Genomic DNA, 19,221 nt, shown 5'->3' with positions numbered 1-19,221 from the left:
TATTTGCTTCCAACAGACTGGAAGTCTGGAGGTGGGGTGAAAACCTCTAACTCTTTGTCATATTCTTTGAGCAGCTTTTGCAAGGTCTGCTGCTGTCTTACTTGGGGAGTGCTGTTGCCTTTTGGGGGAAATGACTGATCTGTCAAAATGTTTAGGTAGGCAGCAAGTTTCAGACCAATAACCATGCAAATCCAAGGATGCAGGTTCTCCGAGTACAATGTTATATTTAAAAAAAAAAAAATTGCAGTGTTATTCAGTTGACGTGTTGGTGGTTTTAGACTGAAGACAGAAACATTAATCAATTATTTAGACTTTTTGTCATGACACTAAGAACTTGAATCTGGTGCAGCACGCACCATTGATCCTTGTGATCCAGGTTTCCTGGATCCTTGGTTTTGTAACACGGCTTGTTGCAGAAGTGTTAATGTGGAAGTAGAATCCCAGCCGCACTTTTGGAGAAACCCACTGAGCATCACCTCATAACTACCATACCTACAGTCAAACGTGGTGATGGCAGAATCACCGTTTTCCTGCAAAAGATGGAAGGAAATATGAATGCAGAAAGCAGTAGAGGAATCAAGTGAAAAACTGTTCCAGAGACTTCAGGATCACAGACTTGGGAGAATGTTTACATTTCAACATGACAATGGCCCAAAGCCCGACTCCTCTAACTTCTATGTTAAGAAAACATAGGAACACGTCTCACCAACTTTGCAAGCAGGCCTGTTCTTTACAGTGTTGGCAAATCTGCCATTTATCCTGGTGGTTATACATAGATCAACAGTATGTCTGATTAAGTTAATCAGGCAGCAGCAAGAAGCAACAACTAATTACCATGTACTGTCTTGCTTCCTTCTGTACTGTAATGAGTTTTCTCTTCATCCTTTTTTTTAAGCTGTGAAAAGCAGCTGTCAGATACGTTCTTTTACAAAGCAAAGCAAAATAACACTTTATACAGTATGGATGATTTTACCTATACAAACATGAAATTGAGTCTTTTGTTAGTCAGCTGATATCACACAAAGGCCCAGCCATTGTTGCAAACCCCATGAGCAAATGCTAGCAGCATAATTTGCTCTAATTGGTTATTCTTTTGTATTTCATGGAGCTGCTTGAATGAGGAGGAATTTCTCTGCTTGTTCAGATAAAAAACATTTTGAGAAGGACATTTAAGTGTGCACGACATCTGAAATTGTTACCACCTGGCCTCATCTTGTGTATCGCTGATAAATAAGGGCTGGGTTTCTACATCGCATCTAACATAGCCTGGATTTGTGCTTTTTATAATTACAGACCTGTTACATGCCAGCAACTTGCTGTTTAATGCTAAGTGACTCCTGACATGAGCCAAACAGTACCACACACACACACATTTGACAGCTCCATTTAACGCTGATTAGATTTGCAAGGACATGTAGTATACCCTCTCTGTGTCTACTGCGTCCACTCTCTCTATGTCTCTCCCTGAGTAGGTTGAGTATCTCCTGAATCTCATCTATCGCCGTAATGTTATGCAAATGGTTTAATATGAAGATAAAAGACTGTTGCAGCGTGTGGCGCTCTCGTGGGTTCACAGCCTCGCGTTTCCAGGACGATAGCTCTAACGAGGAGGGCACTATTTGGGAGTCATTAAATGATGGCCTTCCTGACACGCACCCGCTCACCACCATCGCCGCCCGCCCCGCATTGGCCATTAAAGCGGCTCACACCCACACCAAGACACACACTACAGACACCTTTTAGCGCCAGCTCCCAGTTTCTTACACATCACAGTGTCACAGAATAGAAAATTACACTCTCCTCCCACAGAGAAAATTGCTTTGGAATTGCTTGGTTATAAAGATGTGCTTTAAAGAGAGGGGGGTGCATGCAATAAAAAAGGGACACACACAAACACAATTACTTAAGCACTCTAAGGACAATTCTTACAAGTTAATCAGAGGATTTACCAATTATTGATGTCAAAAGGATTTTGTTGTGTATGTGTGCGTTTATGGCCTGTGTTTATGTGCTGCATGTGCTCGTCCTTGCATTTGGGGTATTTAGTATGCATAGGCTCTGCTGTGCTGAACGATGGCAGAAAATCTCAGACTGAGATGTCGCTTTCTGTACGGCCAAAGATGAGTTGCTAAACACGAAGATACATGGAATACATGTAAATGGTGGCGAATAGTTGGAATAATGTCAGGAAAACCTAGACAATGCGTTTAGCAAAGACACATATGGAGAATTGAAGACAGCGGGTGTGTGAAAGGAAGGAAATAAGTAGTGTAAATAGGACGAAAAGAAGGGCAGCACTAGTTTAATCAGATCCATACTTCAATGAAAACTATACTGAAGCAGTGCATCTAACGTAAAAAGAAGAAAAGTGTTGTAGCAGGTGTCCACCTATAGAATATTCTGTCAAACTGTCTTTAGATCTGACACAGAAACACATCAGACACCTCATCACAAATAGAATTAACTCCCTGGTCAGAAGTGAAATGACAGCGCCTGCTTGTTTGGCTGGAAGCGTAATGGTATTGGAGAGCTGGTGGTGTTTTCCTGGTGGGGGATTCAAAGGGTAGGACTGCGTATCAGTCCAGGCACTTAGCGTGGTGCTAGTTACATGATTCACTCCCCCCCTCTCGAGTGTGTGGACAGTCAGTGAGGATGCCTCCTGTGAGGCTGTAGTTTAGCAAGGTAGGCTTGAGGGTTGGCCTGAGATGTGAAGAGGGGAAACTTGAGGTGAATGGTCTTTGGACAAGGAATGAGTGTGATCAGCATCAGAGAACAGGGAGCATGTGTTTATATCTGTGTGGTTTTCTCATCAAAATGTGTGTTTGACTGGTACAGAAGTGTGACTGATGTTATATCAATCTGGGGATGATTGTGTGCGACGTTTGGTGTGTGTACATCCCTGTTAGTGCTTGTGTATGTGTTTATGGGTGTCTTTTCCCAGCACTGTCATTAGGTCACAGGCGGTGGCAGTGTTGGGGGGTGTAGCGAAGCTGCTCCTGCGGCCTCTTGGCCCAATTTAGGTGGAGAAAAGCACTTCGATCCTGGCCTGCAAGTCTGAGGGTCCACGGCGGGAGACAGCGCTGCCCAGCAATCTATATTGGATTTATTCCATTCCCATCTACAGGCCCCATGCACCCCACAGAGAGGAAGTCCCAACTCCACTCCGTCTGTCTGCTTAGACAATATGTTATGGTACTCACATGAGCACACATAATCGTATAAACACACACAGACACACACATGAGGGCACACTCAGAGGCACCTAGTCTATCTTCATGGCGCACTCTCTCACAGCAAGGAAGTTATGACGGCCCACTCTCTAACACTGTGGGAGCTGCTGGTGTCAGCATATACTGAGATTTGTGACAGACAGCAAAGAGAATCATCCAAGCTGCAGACAAACTGTTATTTCAGGCTGACCATTGTTTCTCCCGGTAGATATGTTGCCCGGGTTTACAAAGGCCACAATGCCAAATACATTTCTTATATTTTTGATATCGCATTAAAGCAAGAAAAAAGAATTTACATAAAACTCAGACAAGGTCAGAGAGAAACGAGGTTCTTAATTTAGTCTAATCAACTGTCATTTGCATCGCGCCATTTGCGCAAGGTATTGCCACTAACTGAATAAATGGACTTCTTCAGACTCAAGGGGGGGGCACTCCGGTTTTGATAAGATGGCAACATAACTGATTTGCATATATTACTCTGATTATCTCATTACTAGGATGATTCTTGCGGAATTTTTGACACTAGCGCAATCGAATTAAAATTAAGGCACGCAATCAATAAAAGGGCAACGCGGCTGCGAAAACACACCGCGCCCCAGGTTTGCATGGTCAACCGGCGGTGATGAAGGTGATGGTGACGATGGTGATGGCGATAATGTGGTAGATGATGGTGGTCATGATGATGATGGTGATGACCTCTTCAGCTCGCGAGTCGAAGTCGGGCCTCGCAGAGGGTTTAAGAGAGTCTCTGGCTCTTGATTCCTGTGATCAAAGCAGTAATCAGAGGAGACAACTGAGGCCGTGAAATTGCCGCTCTCGTGTGGGTGACCTATCCACCTGCTATGAATCCAAGAGTGGCCCGCAGGCGGCTCATGCCCCCACCAAGTCGATAATAGCACTCCCACCTTTCTTCCCCATCCTGTCTGTGGGCTGATGAAATCATATGAAGACGAGAAATTTTGCCAATAAGCAGTCGGGAAAAGATAAAGCCTAAAGATATGAGGCCCTTAAAACTCCAGAGTATCAGACAGCTTCTAAAAGAGCCCAAGGTCACGTAATATTTCAGTTTAGGGCTTTCATTTCCCGAATTCAGAATGCTTTTCTTTGCCAAGTGCCTCATTTGTTTCCATACACAAGTTGACTGAGGGGAAGAAGATTCGGAACCCCTCCTCTCCTTTCCTAATAGGCTCTCACTTGTCTGCACACTAACCGGGAGCAAAAGCGCACGTCCGCGTTTTAAATTCATGATGCAAATAATTATAGGCCTGGAAATTGATTTCCTTAGGCAACCACCTTTCCCAGCAAACGAGGCCTCCGAAATCCCCCTCAAAGAAAGCTACTTCTGTTGAAGCATTAAGTCATTAATTATTTTCCTTACATAAGGACAAATTATCGAGTCAGTTGAACGAAATTAGAACCCTTTGTTTCTGATCAGACCGCATTACCGCTGGAAATTACGGATGATGGCTGCGTGCTCGCTCGCCTTTGTTGTTTCGATCATTGCCTGTCGCTCTGAACCCGCGCTAACAAAGTCATTAAATTGACTCCCTCTCGCTCTCATTATGCGGGCTGTTAATAACCGCTAATTAACTTTGCTTACGCGCGCCTTAAAAGCCTCCCTCCCCTCCGAGCGCACACTCTTCCTCCCTCTCTCCCCCTCTTTCTTCTCCTTCTTCTACTTCTCCTGCTTGTCCTCTCAAGAAGACCAAGTGTCCAATTATGTCACAGCGCGAGGATTCATGGAGGATGAGTCTTCGCCGCCAAGGCCAGTGGGTGCGTGTAGGAGTCCAGTAATTACGCGCGATGCACAAGGACAAACTTGTGTGTGGTAAAGTAATCTTGCCCGTGCATATTCTGAAATGTATGACGTATAGGTGGATGGAGATGCAGTTTTGAGTGGAATAATCTAATCCTCCAAGGAGCATAAGAATGTGTCAGGTAGCACAGAAGCAAGAGGAGACCCGTGTTAAAGCTGGGATAGTTCAGGGGATGCAATAGCAGTTACTTTATGAATGTATAGTATTTAGCTGGTGCGTTATGGATGTGAAACAACTAATATCTCTATGTTTAGATAAAAATGACCTTGTCTTACTTGTTTGAGCAATTTGTTTTTCCATCCAGGAGATGGCGCCATTTGAATGACCTGTAAGGCAAGGCCCCGAATTGTGGTCTGGGTGGACTCTGTGACTTCCAAGGCCCTCTCCACAGAGGATGACACATGCACGAAAATAGAGCAGTGGAGCTGTGGCGGGTCTGTGTCACATGCCGTTTAAATGTTTTCACGTGTAAGTGCCATCAAATCCTTACCGGAATGTGTTTTTAAAGAATCGGCCATGACGTTTGACCCCCCATCATCCACGACAGAGTCTGCGCGTGAAACAAACCGAGAGCACACCACCCGGTGTTTCCCCCAAGTTGCGATGTGACGACAAACAGAGAGAATGAGGCGGCGATGATGCTGCAAACGAAAGGCGGACTCCTTTTTTTTCTTCTTCTTCTTTGTCATCTCTTCACCTGCACGTCAAATAGACGGAAAATTGAAAATGTGAAAATTGCGCCCAGGCTATTCAGTCGCCCCCCCCACCACACACACACACTCTCTGCTGTATGCACGTAATTAGTGCATTTAAACAAAGCGCGGATGTCCTGCTGGCTGAAATGGCGGCTGACATCTCTTTTTCTACAGGGTTAATAACAGTGTGCGGATAAATGAATCAAATTGTGGCCCCCAAATTACAGAGCGACTCTAAATACCCGTCTGTATTACGCGCGTCTGTTTGTGACCGCGCAGGGGAAAAAAAGGCATAATGTTTTATATTGTTATTACACTCATTATATTGATTTGCGTGGAAATAAACAAGCTCGGGAGTTTGTGACACCGCGGAAAAAAGTTGCGGATAGATTCAGTCGTTGTGACGCTGCATCCGCTCAGAATGCAGATGAGACTTTGCGCTGATATCTGAGAGGCCTGGTGAAGGAAAGGTGCAACATAAATGGGGTAATACTTTAAGGAAAGCATCACTGCGCCTCTGCAGATAAAGCACCACCGCCTATAAACTTTTAGAAGTCAGTTCGGTTATACCCACCAATACTGAGCTACCCGCACCTTAACTAATCTTTGCAGAGATCAATCGAGCTCTTATTCCAGTACAAATCTCAGAGGTGTCACAAAGCTGTTGCTTCAAAATAGATGAAAGACTGAAGAAAAAAAAAAAGCCAAAGAAACTCGTAAGGTTTTCTTGACATGTGTTTTGTCCTTATTGTTACTTTTCGTTTGCTGCCAAGCTCGGGCTGATACATAGCGGAGGGGAAGAGGAGACGCAGAGTAGAGAGGGGAGAGTGTAAATTGCAGCTTGCTGAAGTTTTTGGATTGAATTCTGAAAATGATCCTTTTAACAGTGATGGGTTCTGAGGCGAGGATGGGGGTCATGCCATTCGCAGCGGGTTAAATGGACTTTCATTTAAAATTACATTCTCGATCCATCTCTCCCCCTCTCCACTGCGGAGTCCCTTGCGTGCTATCCCGGCTCCCCCCGTGCTGCCACCCTCACTCTCTCTTTTTTTTTAAAGTTAATCCCCAACTCCAGCAGAGAGCAGGTGATGGTGGGAGACGGAACTATACATGTCAACCATATCAATGCTTAAACTTAAAGCACAGTGCTTTAAAATAGTGCAGGCTGAAACAGCTTTTTAAAAATGTTTTACTCTGTTTTGTCTTTTTTCTTTTCTTTTCTGGCAAAGAGCTGATTCCACTATTGCTGTCTCTATTTCTATGAGACCGAATCTCCGGCGTGACTTTCGCAGGTGCCTGCTTGCTGTGGCTGAACATAAACTCCGCGCCAGAGTTTTTGTTTTTTTTTTCTTCCACGCTCTCGGCACAAGGATTCAAACTGAAAATCTTGGTGGGATTCAGCCTGAACGACATGGAAAGAAACAAAGAAAATTGATGGAGATCACGACATGGGCTGCAGAATCTGCGCATGATAAGATAATAAGAAAGGATCTCAGAAAACAAAGACCTATTACATTATTATCAACACGACTTTTGTGAATTAATAATAAGGCAACTATTTCCATTTTGCCCAAGAGATATCAAAATTGGGGCAAATTAATAGGAACAATTGGAGCAATTTATCATAATGCCCAATTGATTTAAATGAGGACTTGACCGGTTGGTTTATTAACATTTAAAACTGTAGTAACATAATGCTGCTTTACCTTTGGATATAGGATCAGGGTATGATAAAATCAGGTAACAGAGCAAAAGATTCTATGATCTTGTTCCCTATTATTTTTTCTTTCTTTTATTTCAGAAGACCCAAAATACTGAAGTTATGTTGTATTAAAAAAAGACATTAAATCAAATTAAATAACAAAATAAATAGCATTTTTCACAATGAATACTTTGATATTCATGTGACTTTGAGGTTCTTGGTAGATATGGTCCTAGCATACCCTTCACTTCAGTTTTGTTCTGCACTCATATGAAGTGACTCATATTATAGACACCCCCCCCTCTCTCACATTTTGGCCATCCATTACATGGAGGGCACATGGCAAAAACACACAAAATAAGCCTTTTCACAGCAGGGGTTTTGGCTCTCTCGTTTGAAAAGGACAGGTGTTATTAATAACATTAACGGTGGCTCTGTTCAAGTGTCCGATAAAGCCTGTGTAGCTGTGAGCCAGCTGAATGGAACTCAGCCATGATTAATGTTTATTGTTTACACCTGTCACGAGCCCTTTAGACCGGCAGTTGTTGTGCTGATTAGCTTATTGTATTCGTACTTTTTTGGCTGCATTATTTAGCACTTGATCAATGTTATCAAACACGTTGTGTTTTTTTTTTGCTAGTAGCATTACTGTGCCCAGAACTGCGAGAAACTGTCGCAATATCAAACTACGTCACGTGAGTGCTGATTCTGGTTGGTGATTAAAAAGAAAACCGTTTAGATGTGTTCAGGCCCCCATTTATCCGCCGAGTTCGTTCCGTGTAAGAAAACGAACTCCATGACGGGTTTTGCTGCCTTTCCCTCAAATTAACTTTAATGGTAAAATATATAAAGCAGCTCCGCTCTGTCTCTCTCCTGGCATACACACACATATACACACAAGAACCAATCAGGCGCGCGGTGACAGCCTACACGTATGCTGAGCGAGCGCGCGGAGCGAAGAAGCGCCTGGCAGAGACGGAGTGAAGCGCGAGGCGGCCAAACCGCTGTCTGTCATTAGCTGAGAGTGTGACAGAGGAGTGACTGAGGGGAAAGAGGAGACGGAGGGAGGAGTGAGTGGACCCGGTGAAACAGACACACCGGCCTGAGAGGACAAGAGGGACAAGGAGAGCAGCGAGAAGCCCGTGAGCGTGAGAGGGAGAGAGCGGGAGACTGACAGGCGTCACCGAAAGAGGAACCCAGACGTCGACATGAGCGGTCAGTTTGAGGAAGATATCCACGACCGGGGCGAGAGGAAGAGCAGTAAATCCCCCACTCTGCTCTCTTCTTACTGCATAGACAGCATTCTGGGCCGCCGGAGTCCCTGTAAGGTCAGACTGATAGGGGCGCAAACTTTGACGGGTCTGCCGGGCAGAGGGGAGATTGACAAGATGGCAGATGGTAAGTTTACTTCAAACAATAATTGAAAAGGTTGCCCAAATTGGTTATTTGGGAGTTATAGCGGGAATGATGCCAGGTGTGGGAAAAAAAAGTGCGCCCATTGAGACCCAAACTCTTCAGATGGTGGTGCGACAATAAGAGTTGGTTTTAATGTAGCGACATAGACTATTTCAGGGTGCTTTTATGGTGGATAAGAAACTAATAGATTAGTTTCCCATTAGTAATGCAGTCTGAACAAATTGTTGGCAGCCCAGCAAACGAGTTCCACTCTTAATATATCTGAACTGCTTCTTTAGGGGTACAGTTTTGTTATTCGTAATTTTGACTTCTTTCGCGTTTCTTTCTCAGGGCCAACGAAAGAACCCCTTTCTCTCAGCGCTGACATGCACCTGCCTCCTAAGCTGCGCCGGCTCTACGGACCTGGGGGGAAATACCTACACGAACACGCTGAGAAGCTGGACAGGGAAAGGCTCCTCCTGGAGCAGGCCAGCGACAACCTGAAAATCAGCCAGGCGCCGCAGGTGAGCATCAGCCGCAGCAAGTCCTACCGGGAGAACGCCTCGCTGAGCCGGGGGGAGGGCGACCAGAGCCCCGGGGAGGCGTCGGAAGACGGCAGCCTCGGACTGGTGGAGCTCGGCCCGCTGAAGTTTGAGGAGGACGCGGGGAAGGAGGAGGAAAGCTGCGGAGACGCGACCGCGCTGTCCCCGAAGGACGAGGAGAGGGAGAGCTTGAACGCCGGGGATGGGGACGTGAGGGACGGGGAGGACAGCGTGTGTCTGTCGGCGGGCAGCGACTCGGAGGAGGGGATGCTGAAACGAAAGCAGAGAAGATACAGGACTACCTTCACCAGTTACCAGCTGGAGGAGCTGGAGAGGGCTTTCCAGAAGACACACTACCCGGACGTCTTCACCAGGTGAGAAAAATTAAATCTCTGAATTGTGTTTAAAAATTAAAAATAAATAAATAGGACTGGATTTTATTTTTTATTTTTTTAGCCTTGTAAAATATCAATATTCTTCTTATTACTATTATCTTGATATTTCTGCATTACCCTATTGCCTACATATGCAAATAATAAATAACAATATATTATTGCACGTTAAAATAGTGGCCTATAAACCTCCAGTAATATTACACTTTATTGTTCTAATAATAATAATAATAATAGCAAAAATTATCATTATTATTATAAATTATGGCTAACTTTAAAATATGTTACAAAAGATGCATAAATGCACAAAACATATGTCTTCTTTAACGATACCACGCAGTAAAGGTGATAATTAATAGCATTTATCTTTAAATAAACACTTCCCTGGCCCATAACATTTTCCGAAGCCCGTCCGAGTAATCCCACTCGTCTGTAACAGGACACTGTGCGGATCACAGCTCATAAAATGCCCCCCAGCAGTAAAACCCGTGCCTCGCATAGGTGAACACAATAGGCCTAGAAGTGCTGTCGCCGCGAGGACGGCTTCTTCTTCTTCGTCGTCTTTTTTTAAGTTTAAATCTGTATCCGCTCCTGATCATATGGAGGAGAGTGGTGTTCTCGCCAGGGGGAATAATTAACTGGAACAGCTCGGGTTACCTGCTGGACTTGATACTGTGCAACAACAACAAAAAAAAAGTCAGGGCCTAACTAACCTCAAGCCCAAGGGCAGGTGCATCTGCGCGCGCACACACAAACACGCGGATATCCACAGCAATGTATTTAAGGATTTTGAAGGAAGAAATATTTTGCAAAACACCATGAATTAGGAGCTACACCAAATGAACTGGCAAACAATTTTCTGCTAAAATAACATTATTATTTTTTTTAATCCACCTTATTCTGCATGGAAATAAAGACCAATAAAGACACAAGAAGACACAAGAAGCTACATTTCCACATCTTTTAGCGCTGGGATTATTAATATTTTCCAATCGATTTACTTAAAGGCGACTCCAAGGTCTAATTTGGACTGCAGGCCCATCTTGTAGCTGAGGGGAGCGTCAATTGCTTTGTGGCAGGCTAGTTTAGATGTCATTATTCCAACCATTATGTTGTTACAGTGACAGGCCTTGGCTAAGGGAAATCTAACAATCACTAGGCCTATTTCTACCCATCCGTGACAGGGAAAATAGAATATGGCTATGGCGTCTTTCTGCAGTTCATGCGGCTCGGAAAAAGAAAAAGAAAAAGAAAAAAATCCAGCCTATTTTGGTCGTCTATTGTTGACAGTTAACAACAGGAGGGGACAAAACAGCAATTCTGCGTGCTTCAAATGGTGGCCTGTAACCTTGAATCTTTCTTACTGCCTCTCTGTCTCTCCTTTTTTCAAATTCTTTTCAGAGAGGAACTTGCCATGCGTCTGGATTTGACCGAAGCCCGCGTTCAGGTAAGTGGCTCCATTTGCCTTTATCTGCGAAAGAGAAGCATGTCTCTTGTAAATCAGATAGAAGGGAAAAGCAGCGTTGCCCTAATGTTTTATCAATCGTCTGTAAAACATCCCCGGGTATACAGCGCTGGATAATAACCGCTGATATGCGTCACTGATTGAGGATCAACGATTATGGGCCAATTTGAGGCAATAATTCATTACAGTAAAATGTGTTAAATGGCCCCAGTCGCCGTGCGGGGAAGGTCTTTCCTGTTATTGAATGTTATTACACGCGAACAGGGAACGTTTTAGTGGCAATTAAGCCGACGCCGGCGATTCATAAAAGGCTCACTTAGTGCAGGAGCAAACACTGTCTGTATTCCTGGGATGAGATGGTGTTTGAATTCCCATCAGAGGGGACAGATAGGGGGCGAGGACGAAATGTGTGTTTGGGTGAGTGAGCGTGGGTGTGTGCGCGCGCGCGCGAGAAAAGGACTAGTGCGAGAGGGAGGGGAGGGATAATGCTATTTGATTTCCCATTATGTGATTGCAATAGTCCTGCATTGATCCGATGCTTTGCACTTGGGAGCGAATGAGAGACCATTAAAGGTGTCGTCGCCCCCCTCCCCCTCCCCTGTCTCCCTCCATCCCTCCCTCCACTTTGCACTCAAAGCGTGGCTTGCATGTCGAAAGGCTGGGCTCATAACCAGAGAGACAGTTCAAACACGGTGGAAGCACCAAGAGGTTATGGCCGACGGTAAAACAACAGATGTCTCTTTAGGGGGCCGTAGGTGAACAAATCACTTACCGGGCGCCACCAGGAGGTGATAAAAACTCATAAATTCCCGAGGGGCTGTGTAATGCTAAACAGCCCTCTGGGAATAATGCGTGTGTGAGCGTGTGTGTGTCCATGTCGCTCAAGCCCGCTCATTCAATCACTTTCCACATGTTGACATTTTGCTCATTGTGGGAGCCCCGTGCTTTCTCAGTGCAAACTGGGCAACGGTGCATGCGTGGGAAAGTTAAATACTCTCATGGATGGAAGTCGCTTGTTCTACGTCTCTTAAGAATTTAATTTAAAGCGCATTAATTGTTATTGGTGCCAGTTCAGCGGCAATTTTCTGGATCTTTTGTTAACACCGCTCTTAATTATCTCTCCCCACCCTGAAGCCCGTAAAGGGAGGGGGGTTTAATTAGACAGAAAGTAGATTTAAGCGGCGGGGTATACCTTGCATGTAATTACCGCTGACTTTCCGCCTGTTGGTCATGCATCCGAACAAGACAACTATTGGACTGCACTGACACGACGTTCATCAAAGACGAGCCATGCTAATGCCGATGACATATAGCTATGAAGGAAGCAGAACAGGAAGTTAATCTGCACCGACTTGCTCCTTGAAAAATAAAGCACATTTCTGTGGATCCGTCTCAGGATAACCATCATGATCTCTGTGCTGTCTCCCTCTCTTCCCCCCAGGTGTGGTTTCAGAATCGCAGGGCCAAGTGGAGGAAGCGTGAGAAGGCCGGGGTGCAGACCCACCCATCAGGCCTGCCATTCCCAGGCCCACTTGCAGCGGGTCATCCTCTCAGCCACTACCTGGAAGGAGGGCCCTTTCCTCCTCACCCCCACCCTGCTTTGGAGTCTGCCTGGACAGCTGCTGCAGCTGCAGCAGCAGCCTTCCCTGGCCTGGCCCCACCGCATCACAATGGCTCCACCCCACCTTTGGCCACCCCACTGGGCCTGGGCACTTTCTTAGGAACGGCTGCCATGTTCCGCCACCCTGCCTTTATTGGACCCACTTTTGGCAGGTGAGTTACAGTGATGCACAGACCTCCTGTGGATCTAATATCTACTCTTTCCACATATTTACATCTCAACCTGCCTATCACTGTACCAGCAGGACTTTGTACCCAACCTCACATAAAGCACAAGCTTCACATTTATCCCTGTGTTTTTAAAGTAAATCATAACAGTTGTGCAGAAACTGTGCAGCAGCTTAAAATAAACTCCCGGTACATGCATCTCTAACCGAAGATGTTTACAGTAATCTTCGGTGACACTCTGTCACTGTTTATCTCAACGTCTGATTATAAATCTGTTACACCGTTAACCATACACAGTGGTGTGTAATCAGTTTGTCAAATGTCTTAATAAATTAACCAAATGTGTGACGCTGCAAATCAAGCTATGAGGAGGGGATGACAGCACACACATCATGTAAGGCAATTAGCTTCTCTAATATACAGCATTAATAACCATGTTCTCTGCTTTTAATCTTCCAGATTAGGCAAGTCAGTGTGATGATTTAAATTAGACAAACGCAAAGTGCCAAACTAAAGAACTCATCACACAGAGCCCATGTGAGGGCACCGAAAAATGTTGGGGGGTTAAATACATCAGTGAAGCCAGATCCATATCTACATAAAGAGAATGTGTTCTAATGGCTCATGCCCACCTCTGGGAAATCTGCTCAAAACAAACTGACTGAACCATATAATGTCCTTAGTGAAAGCTAAAAATGCTCCTTCCTCTCCTCCACAGTCCCACTGAGCTCCAAAGTAACGACCACACATTTTTTTTAGCTGAAAAGGTATAACAACTTTGCTGCATTGAAATCCATGAAACCTGATTGTTTCTTTTCAGATGACACGCTTTGGTCTCCTTTCAGGCTCTTCTCCAGTATGGGTCCTTTGACCAGTGCTTCCACCGCTGCAGCGCTCCTCCGTCAGCCCGCACCTCCTGTAGAGAACCCCTCCCATGGTGGCTCTGTCCTCCCTGACCCTTCCACTTCATCCTCCACCTCATCCACCTCAGCAGCAGCAGACCGCAGGGCCTCTAGTATCGCCGCACTGCGCCTCAAGGCCAAGGAACACTCAGCTCAGATCACCCAGCTTAACATCCTGCCCGCCGGAGCCGCAGGGAAGGAGGTGTGCTGAACACTCAACACCAGCTCTAGGCCTCCGTGTCCCGGGCTTATGTCCCATTCCATAACCCCGCACCCCCCAAACCTTTCCCCTATTCATACCTCTGGAGACTGATGTCCTGATGTAACTCCTGCCCAACCATCCCCATTACCTCACATTCTCCCAACAAAATAGCACGACCAAATTCAGAAGAGCACTGGTGAAAAAAAAAAAAAAAGTGTGTGTTTGTGTGTCTGAATGCAGCTACTGTATTCATCCTTTTTACACTGGAACCACACACTTCCCATAAGAACAGAGCACCAGATTTAATATATTACACACTTTCATTTAAATAAGATTTTAAATATTTTAGAAGCAGCCAAAAAAAAGGGGGAAAAATAAACTTTTTTTTGTTTAAATATAAGTGTTTCCTCTTTTATTTTGTTACAAATTGTAGATTTTAAATCCAAAATAGCTGATTGTATGAGGTAATGCTCCAAAACAAACTCTATTTGCAAAGATTAGAAGTGAGACTCCACCGGTAACATGTAACTTAATGATAGCAGTATCACATTCAGATGAGGTTACTACACTCATTAATTTAAAGAAATACAAAAAAAAACAAAAAAGCCAGTGACAGTTCTGATGAGTGATTCAGTTTCTTTTCGTTCTGTTTTCGCACACACAAACACACACGAGCACAGTTCTAACTGCAGAGCCACAGGGGAACCCAGACCTCTATTTTTTTTGTTTTGTTTTTTAGAAAGGATTCTTGTACTACTTAAAATGTGGAGAACAGAGTGCTCGACTTTAACACTGCTTAATCTGTATGCATTGATGTGGGCTGAGCAAGTCCGCTTTTCTAAGGCGAGTTGGAGGAGGAGGAGGAGGTCCCCCACCACCCCCCCTGCCCCCCTGAACCAAAGGAAAACTGTCCATAGACCTTCCATAGCCTTCTCTACAAGCCTGACTCCTCTCCACTGCTCGCCTGTCCGTCAGTCAAACTCAGCAACACGACTTTCTGTATCATTTAAGTTTACATTCAAGTTCATTTGCATCCACGTCAGTGCAAGATTTCAGTAAATTTAAGACTTTACTTCTCCCTCCTTTATTATCACCACAGCAGTGGTGCTTCCGCTGAGTCTGACTACAGGACACGCCAGCATGACACGTGAGATGTGTGTCTATAACGACCTGACTGTGTGAGAGAAAACTGTACATACTGTGTAAAAAAAAAAGAAAAAAGAAAAGAAAAAAAAATACGACAAAAAAGGATGATTTTCAAAACAAGGTCGTGTATATTTCAAGAGACCGTGTTTTGATAATTTGCACTCGGTGTAGTGTTCAATGAATGTCAGCCTGTGTAGAATTCCACCTGTGTTTATGAATTATTAGATTTTTAGATAATTATTTATGTCAAACGTCCCACCCACCCCCCGAGGAAACGAGTAAAGGGCGGTTTTTCTTTTTTCATTTTTTTTTTGGTTCTTTTATTAAGTGATTGTAAGTTTCCTGGTTTAATAATGCTAATTTGAATAAATTACATTGGTAAAACGAGTTATCTTTTATTATTTCAAATTCCTTAGGACTGACATGCCTAAACCAGGAAAAAAATTAATTAAAAAATAGACATATATAGAACTATTAATAAAAGGTGTTATGAAAAAGATGGGCTCTCTGTCTCACATTGAAGAACTCGCGAACATATTCTTAAGGAAACTTGTGGGGCTGCTTCTTTAAAAAAAAAACAAAAAAAAAACAAAAAAAAAAAAAACAGTTGAACATGAACTAAACCCTCTTGTGGAATGTGAAATAAATGTCCAACTCCAGTGACAGGTGTTCAGAATGCCTGCAGGCCGGCGGGCACAGAGCACAACAAAGATGATGAATGCGTCGCTGCGGAGACGCGCAGCTCCACCTGCTAAATGTGTGAGGTGTTTAATCCCGTGCGCTGCGTGCGTCTCTCCTCTTCAGCGCAGTTGACAAAATACTAACCATATATTCATGAGCCTAATCCCCAACATGTGAAACGCGCGACAAAGGCGAGGGGTTTTCAATTAGATCGCCCACTTTATCTTGGGGGGCCTGTCACAAAACTTCCTTTAATACCCTTTAAAGGCGCTAAATTGGTCTTAACATCTGTAATACCGTGTCGATGGAAGAGAGTCTCCTTTGTCATTAATGAAGTAACAAACCACTTCATCAAACGGCTTTTCACTCTCTCACACACACAACCTCGCAGAGTTAATTCCCCCCCAAATCTCCCCTCTCGACTGGATCTCAGCACTGATGCGGGACTATTACAGCAATCAATGGTTATTCTCCTCCGTTTGACCCAGCTATGGTGTCCGACCAAATCGCGTGAAATTACCCCGCGGATTAATGTAGTCCCTCTTTATCTCGTCTGAGTCTGTGAAAGCCTTCCTCTAATTCCTTCAGCGCTCTTGTTTTGCGGGTTTCCGCGGCTTGTACCTGTTAATCACTCAATTTACTCCAAAGAAGCATCCGATCAGGGACTGATGTGTCCACTGATCTCTCCCAGCACAGCCTCGGGCAGCACATCGGCTGCTGAAATGCAATATATACATATATTTATGAAAAAACAGGAGAATATAAAGAAAAACTCATTTCTCCTGTGCACCGTCCGCGATGCCAGAGCTTAATGTTTAAAAAACGTCTTTTGCTCCAACTCATTGAAGCGTGTTTTTTTTCTTCTTCTTCCTGTATGGCCCTATAGGGTTTTGATGAGATTGTCCGAGGACCTTTAATCTTATTGTGAATATAACTAATGAATAGCAAACCAATTTGTCCCTAATATCTGGGGAATGCCAGGAGGCGGATGACCCGCTGGGCGCGAGGCTTAAACTTCCTTTGCAGCGCAAAAAGGCGAGAAAATTGAAATGCTGTCGAGGGCCAGTGGCTCTGGATTTATAAAGTCACACTTGTTGGATGTGTGCTCTTTTATTCAAAACGGGCCTGTGTTTGGGATTAGGTGCCAGGAGGCTCCTTATTGCCTGAATGATCACGGTAATGAATGTTGACGCATGAAAGGGAATTGGAACAACTGTCCAATCACGCGCCGTTTCCTTGCAAGTTGGTTGCAAAATAGAAGAGAAACCTGCATCATTTGGTGGATTGTGTCGATGTACCGGTTCTGAATGCCGCCGCCCGCCTCTCTCAGGTAAATCCAGGTGTCCTGAAATGTCCTCCCACTGGCATGTCTGCCCATTTTCATCAGCGCTTTTTCCACCCGCGCTCCTTTTCCTTCCCCCAGCTGTTGGACTTGATTTGGCCCGTGATTTGGATTCTCCCGGGCCTCGTTTCGCCCACCACGTCCCTACCACAGAGAATAGGCTCAATCACTCCACAGCCTCCGCCGGATCAGTCCTTACTCAGTCCCCGTGAGTGGAGCTCTAAAAGGCGCTTTGATGAACACCCCCCTACCCCCTCCCCTGCTCCCTCTCCCCCACCTCTCCCCCCAATGCGGCGAACCGGCTCCGATGAAAGACCTGAATAGCAGGGCCATGGCTCCGCGCTCCCCTCTCGGCTCGCCCCTTAATTCCCCGTCTCTCTTGCTCTCATCCAATTAGCTCAGTGTATTAAGCGGTTTATCGTCTCATAACCGCCCTTTCAGCTCCAACAAGGGAGACACTTTGCAATAGGACCAGCTCTCCTTTTGACACCCTCTCTGGTGCTTGTATGTTCCACAGCGCTATGAATATCAGGGACAGAATAGGCGACTAATTCCCTAATCAAAGCCTACCTTGTCCATCGCTGGTCAAAACGACAAGCAATAAAGCTTAACACGACAATACAAAGAGACTTGTTCGACCTTATTAGCTTAGCAGGGTCGAATTAATGCAGGGACCCAATTTGACTGGGTTTACTCCAAACTGGGGGGACAAAACGGGGGCCCTCATTTGAAAATCCTGCAGTTTGATAGTGGGAATAGCAGGGCCTGCGCACATTTAACACATGGACTGTGAGCGGAGGTTGATTAAATCAGGGGGGGAGAGAATAAGCAACTGTGGGATAAGAAGTGGAGCCGATATGATTTAATAAATATGTAAAGTTATGAGCAGTAGGCTGTAAATGCACGGAGACACTTTTCTCTCACACACAGCATGTTCTATCCATTGCAAAGTGAATCATAGTTTAAGTGTTCAGCCCACTTAAGGTTGCCTTCACAAGTCACAGAGGATTGAAGTGATTTGTGAGGCGTGCAGTGTTTATGGAAATGTGCACAGCGGCATGGAGTTGAAAGAAAGAAAGAAAGAAAGAAGGAAAGAAAGAAAAATGTGGACTGTATCAACACAAAAGACGAATTCTTGTAGGAAGGAAGTGCTCAAACACTTCAAGTAGCATGATGAAGCAGATTAAATCCAGGCAATATTTAGAACAGTGGGGCCAAATACTGCATTCTGCAGTCTCATAGTGCTTCTCTTTTCTTTAGCATATGGTTGTTTTAGGCCATGTCAGTGTTGGGGTCTGCTTCATGAACTTTCCCACTGAGGCATGGAAATGCAGCGATTTCCATGTTTGACCAAGCTGAGTTTTTCCAACCGGGCTTTTCAGAGTTTCCAGAAAAGCTGCCACATCACAATGTGACCACATGTGATTGTAATGTGCAGACAGAGTAAATCCACCGTCTCTGAACACATTCTGGCCTCCCTGTGACTCCTTATTCAATTCAATTCAATTTTATTTATATAGCGCCAGATTACTAATGTCATCTCACGGCACTTAAATAATATAGTCCAATTCGAGCCAATTGGAGTTCAATTCAATGTAATCACAATCCAATGAATTCATTTCAAAATAATCCAATTCATTCATATAGAGCCAATTCAAAAACAAAATCCTAGCTAAGGAAACGAACAGATTGCACTGAAACTGGTCTTCAGTCCAATCTCTGTCCTGAGCGTGCCTGAGGAAACTGGACGGGACCGGCCCCCTTTTAACAGGAAGAAACCTCTGGCAGAACCAGACTCAGGAAGGGTGGCCATCCGCCTCGACCAGCTGGGCTTTGAGAAGACAGAAAAGAGGGAAAAGAGGGGGGGGGAAACACCATAACACCATCCAAAGGATACCTGTTGGAACAGGGAAAGCAGTACT

The 19,221-nt window shown here is 44.8% G+C and overlaps 1 protein-coding gene across 1 annotated transcript; it reads left to right on the top strand.

Moving 5' to 3' along the window:
• Positions 1-8,343: 8,343 nt before the first annotated feature.
• arxa (aristaless related homeobox a) lies at positions 8,344-15,693 on the top strand. The gene is made up of 5 exons (XM_072378324.1): positions 8,344-8,842; positions 9,191-9,755; positions 11,175-11,220; positions 12,680-13,011; positions 13,872-15,693. The coding sequence occupies exons 1-5, from the start codon at positions 8,653-8,655 to the stop codon at positions 14,137-14,139; spliced, it is 1,401 nt and encodes a 466-aa protein (XP_072234425.1). The 5' UTR covers positions 8,344-8,652; the 3' UTR covers positions 14,140-15,693.
• Positions 15,694-19,221: the final 3,528 nt, after the last annotated feature.

This window comes from Leuresthes tenuis, unplaced genomic scaffold (genome assembly GCF_036924035.1).
Source record: "Leuresthes tenuis unplaced genomic scaffold, fLeuTen1.0.hap1 SCAF_24, whole genome shotgun sequence".
NCBI lineage: Eukaryota > Metazoa > Chordata > Actinopteri > Atheriniformes > Atherinopsidae > Leuresthes > Leuresthes tenuis.
The sequence above is the reverse complement of the archived record's forward strand: the minus strand, read 5'-3'. Positions and strand labels throughout refer to the sequence as shown.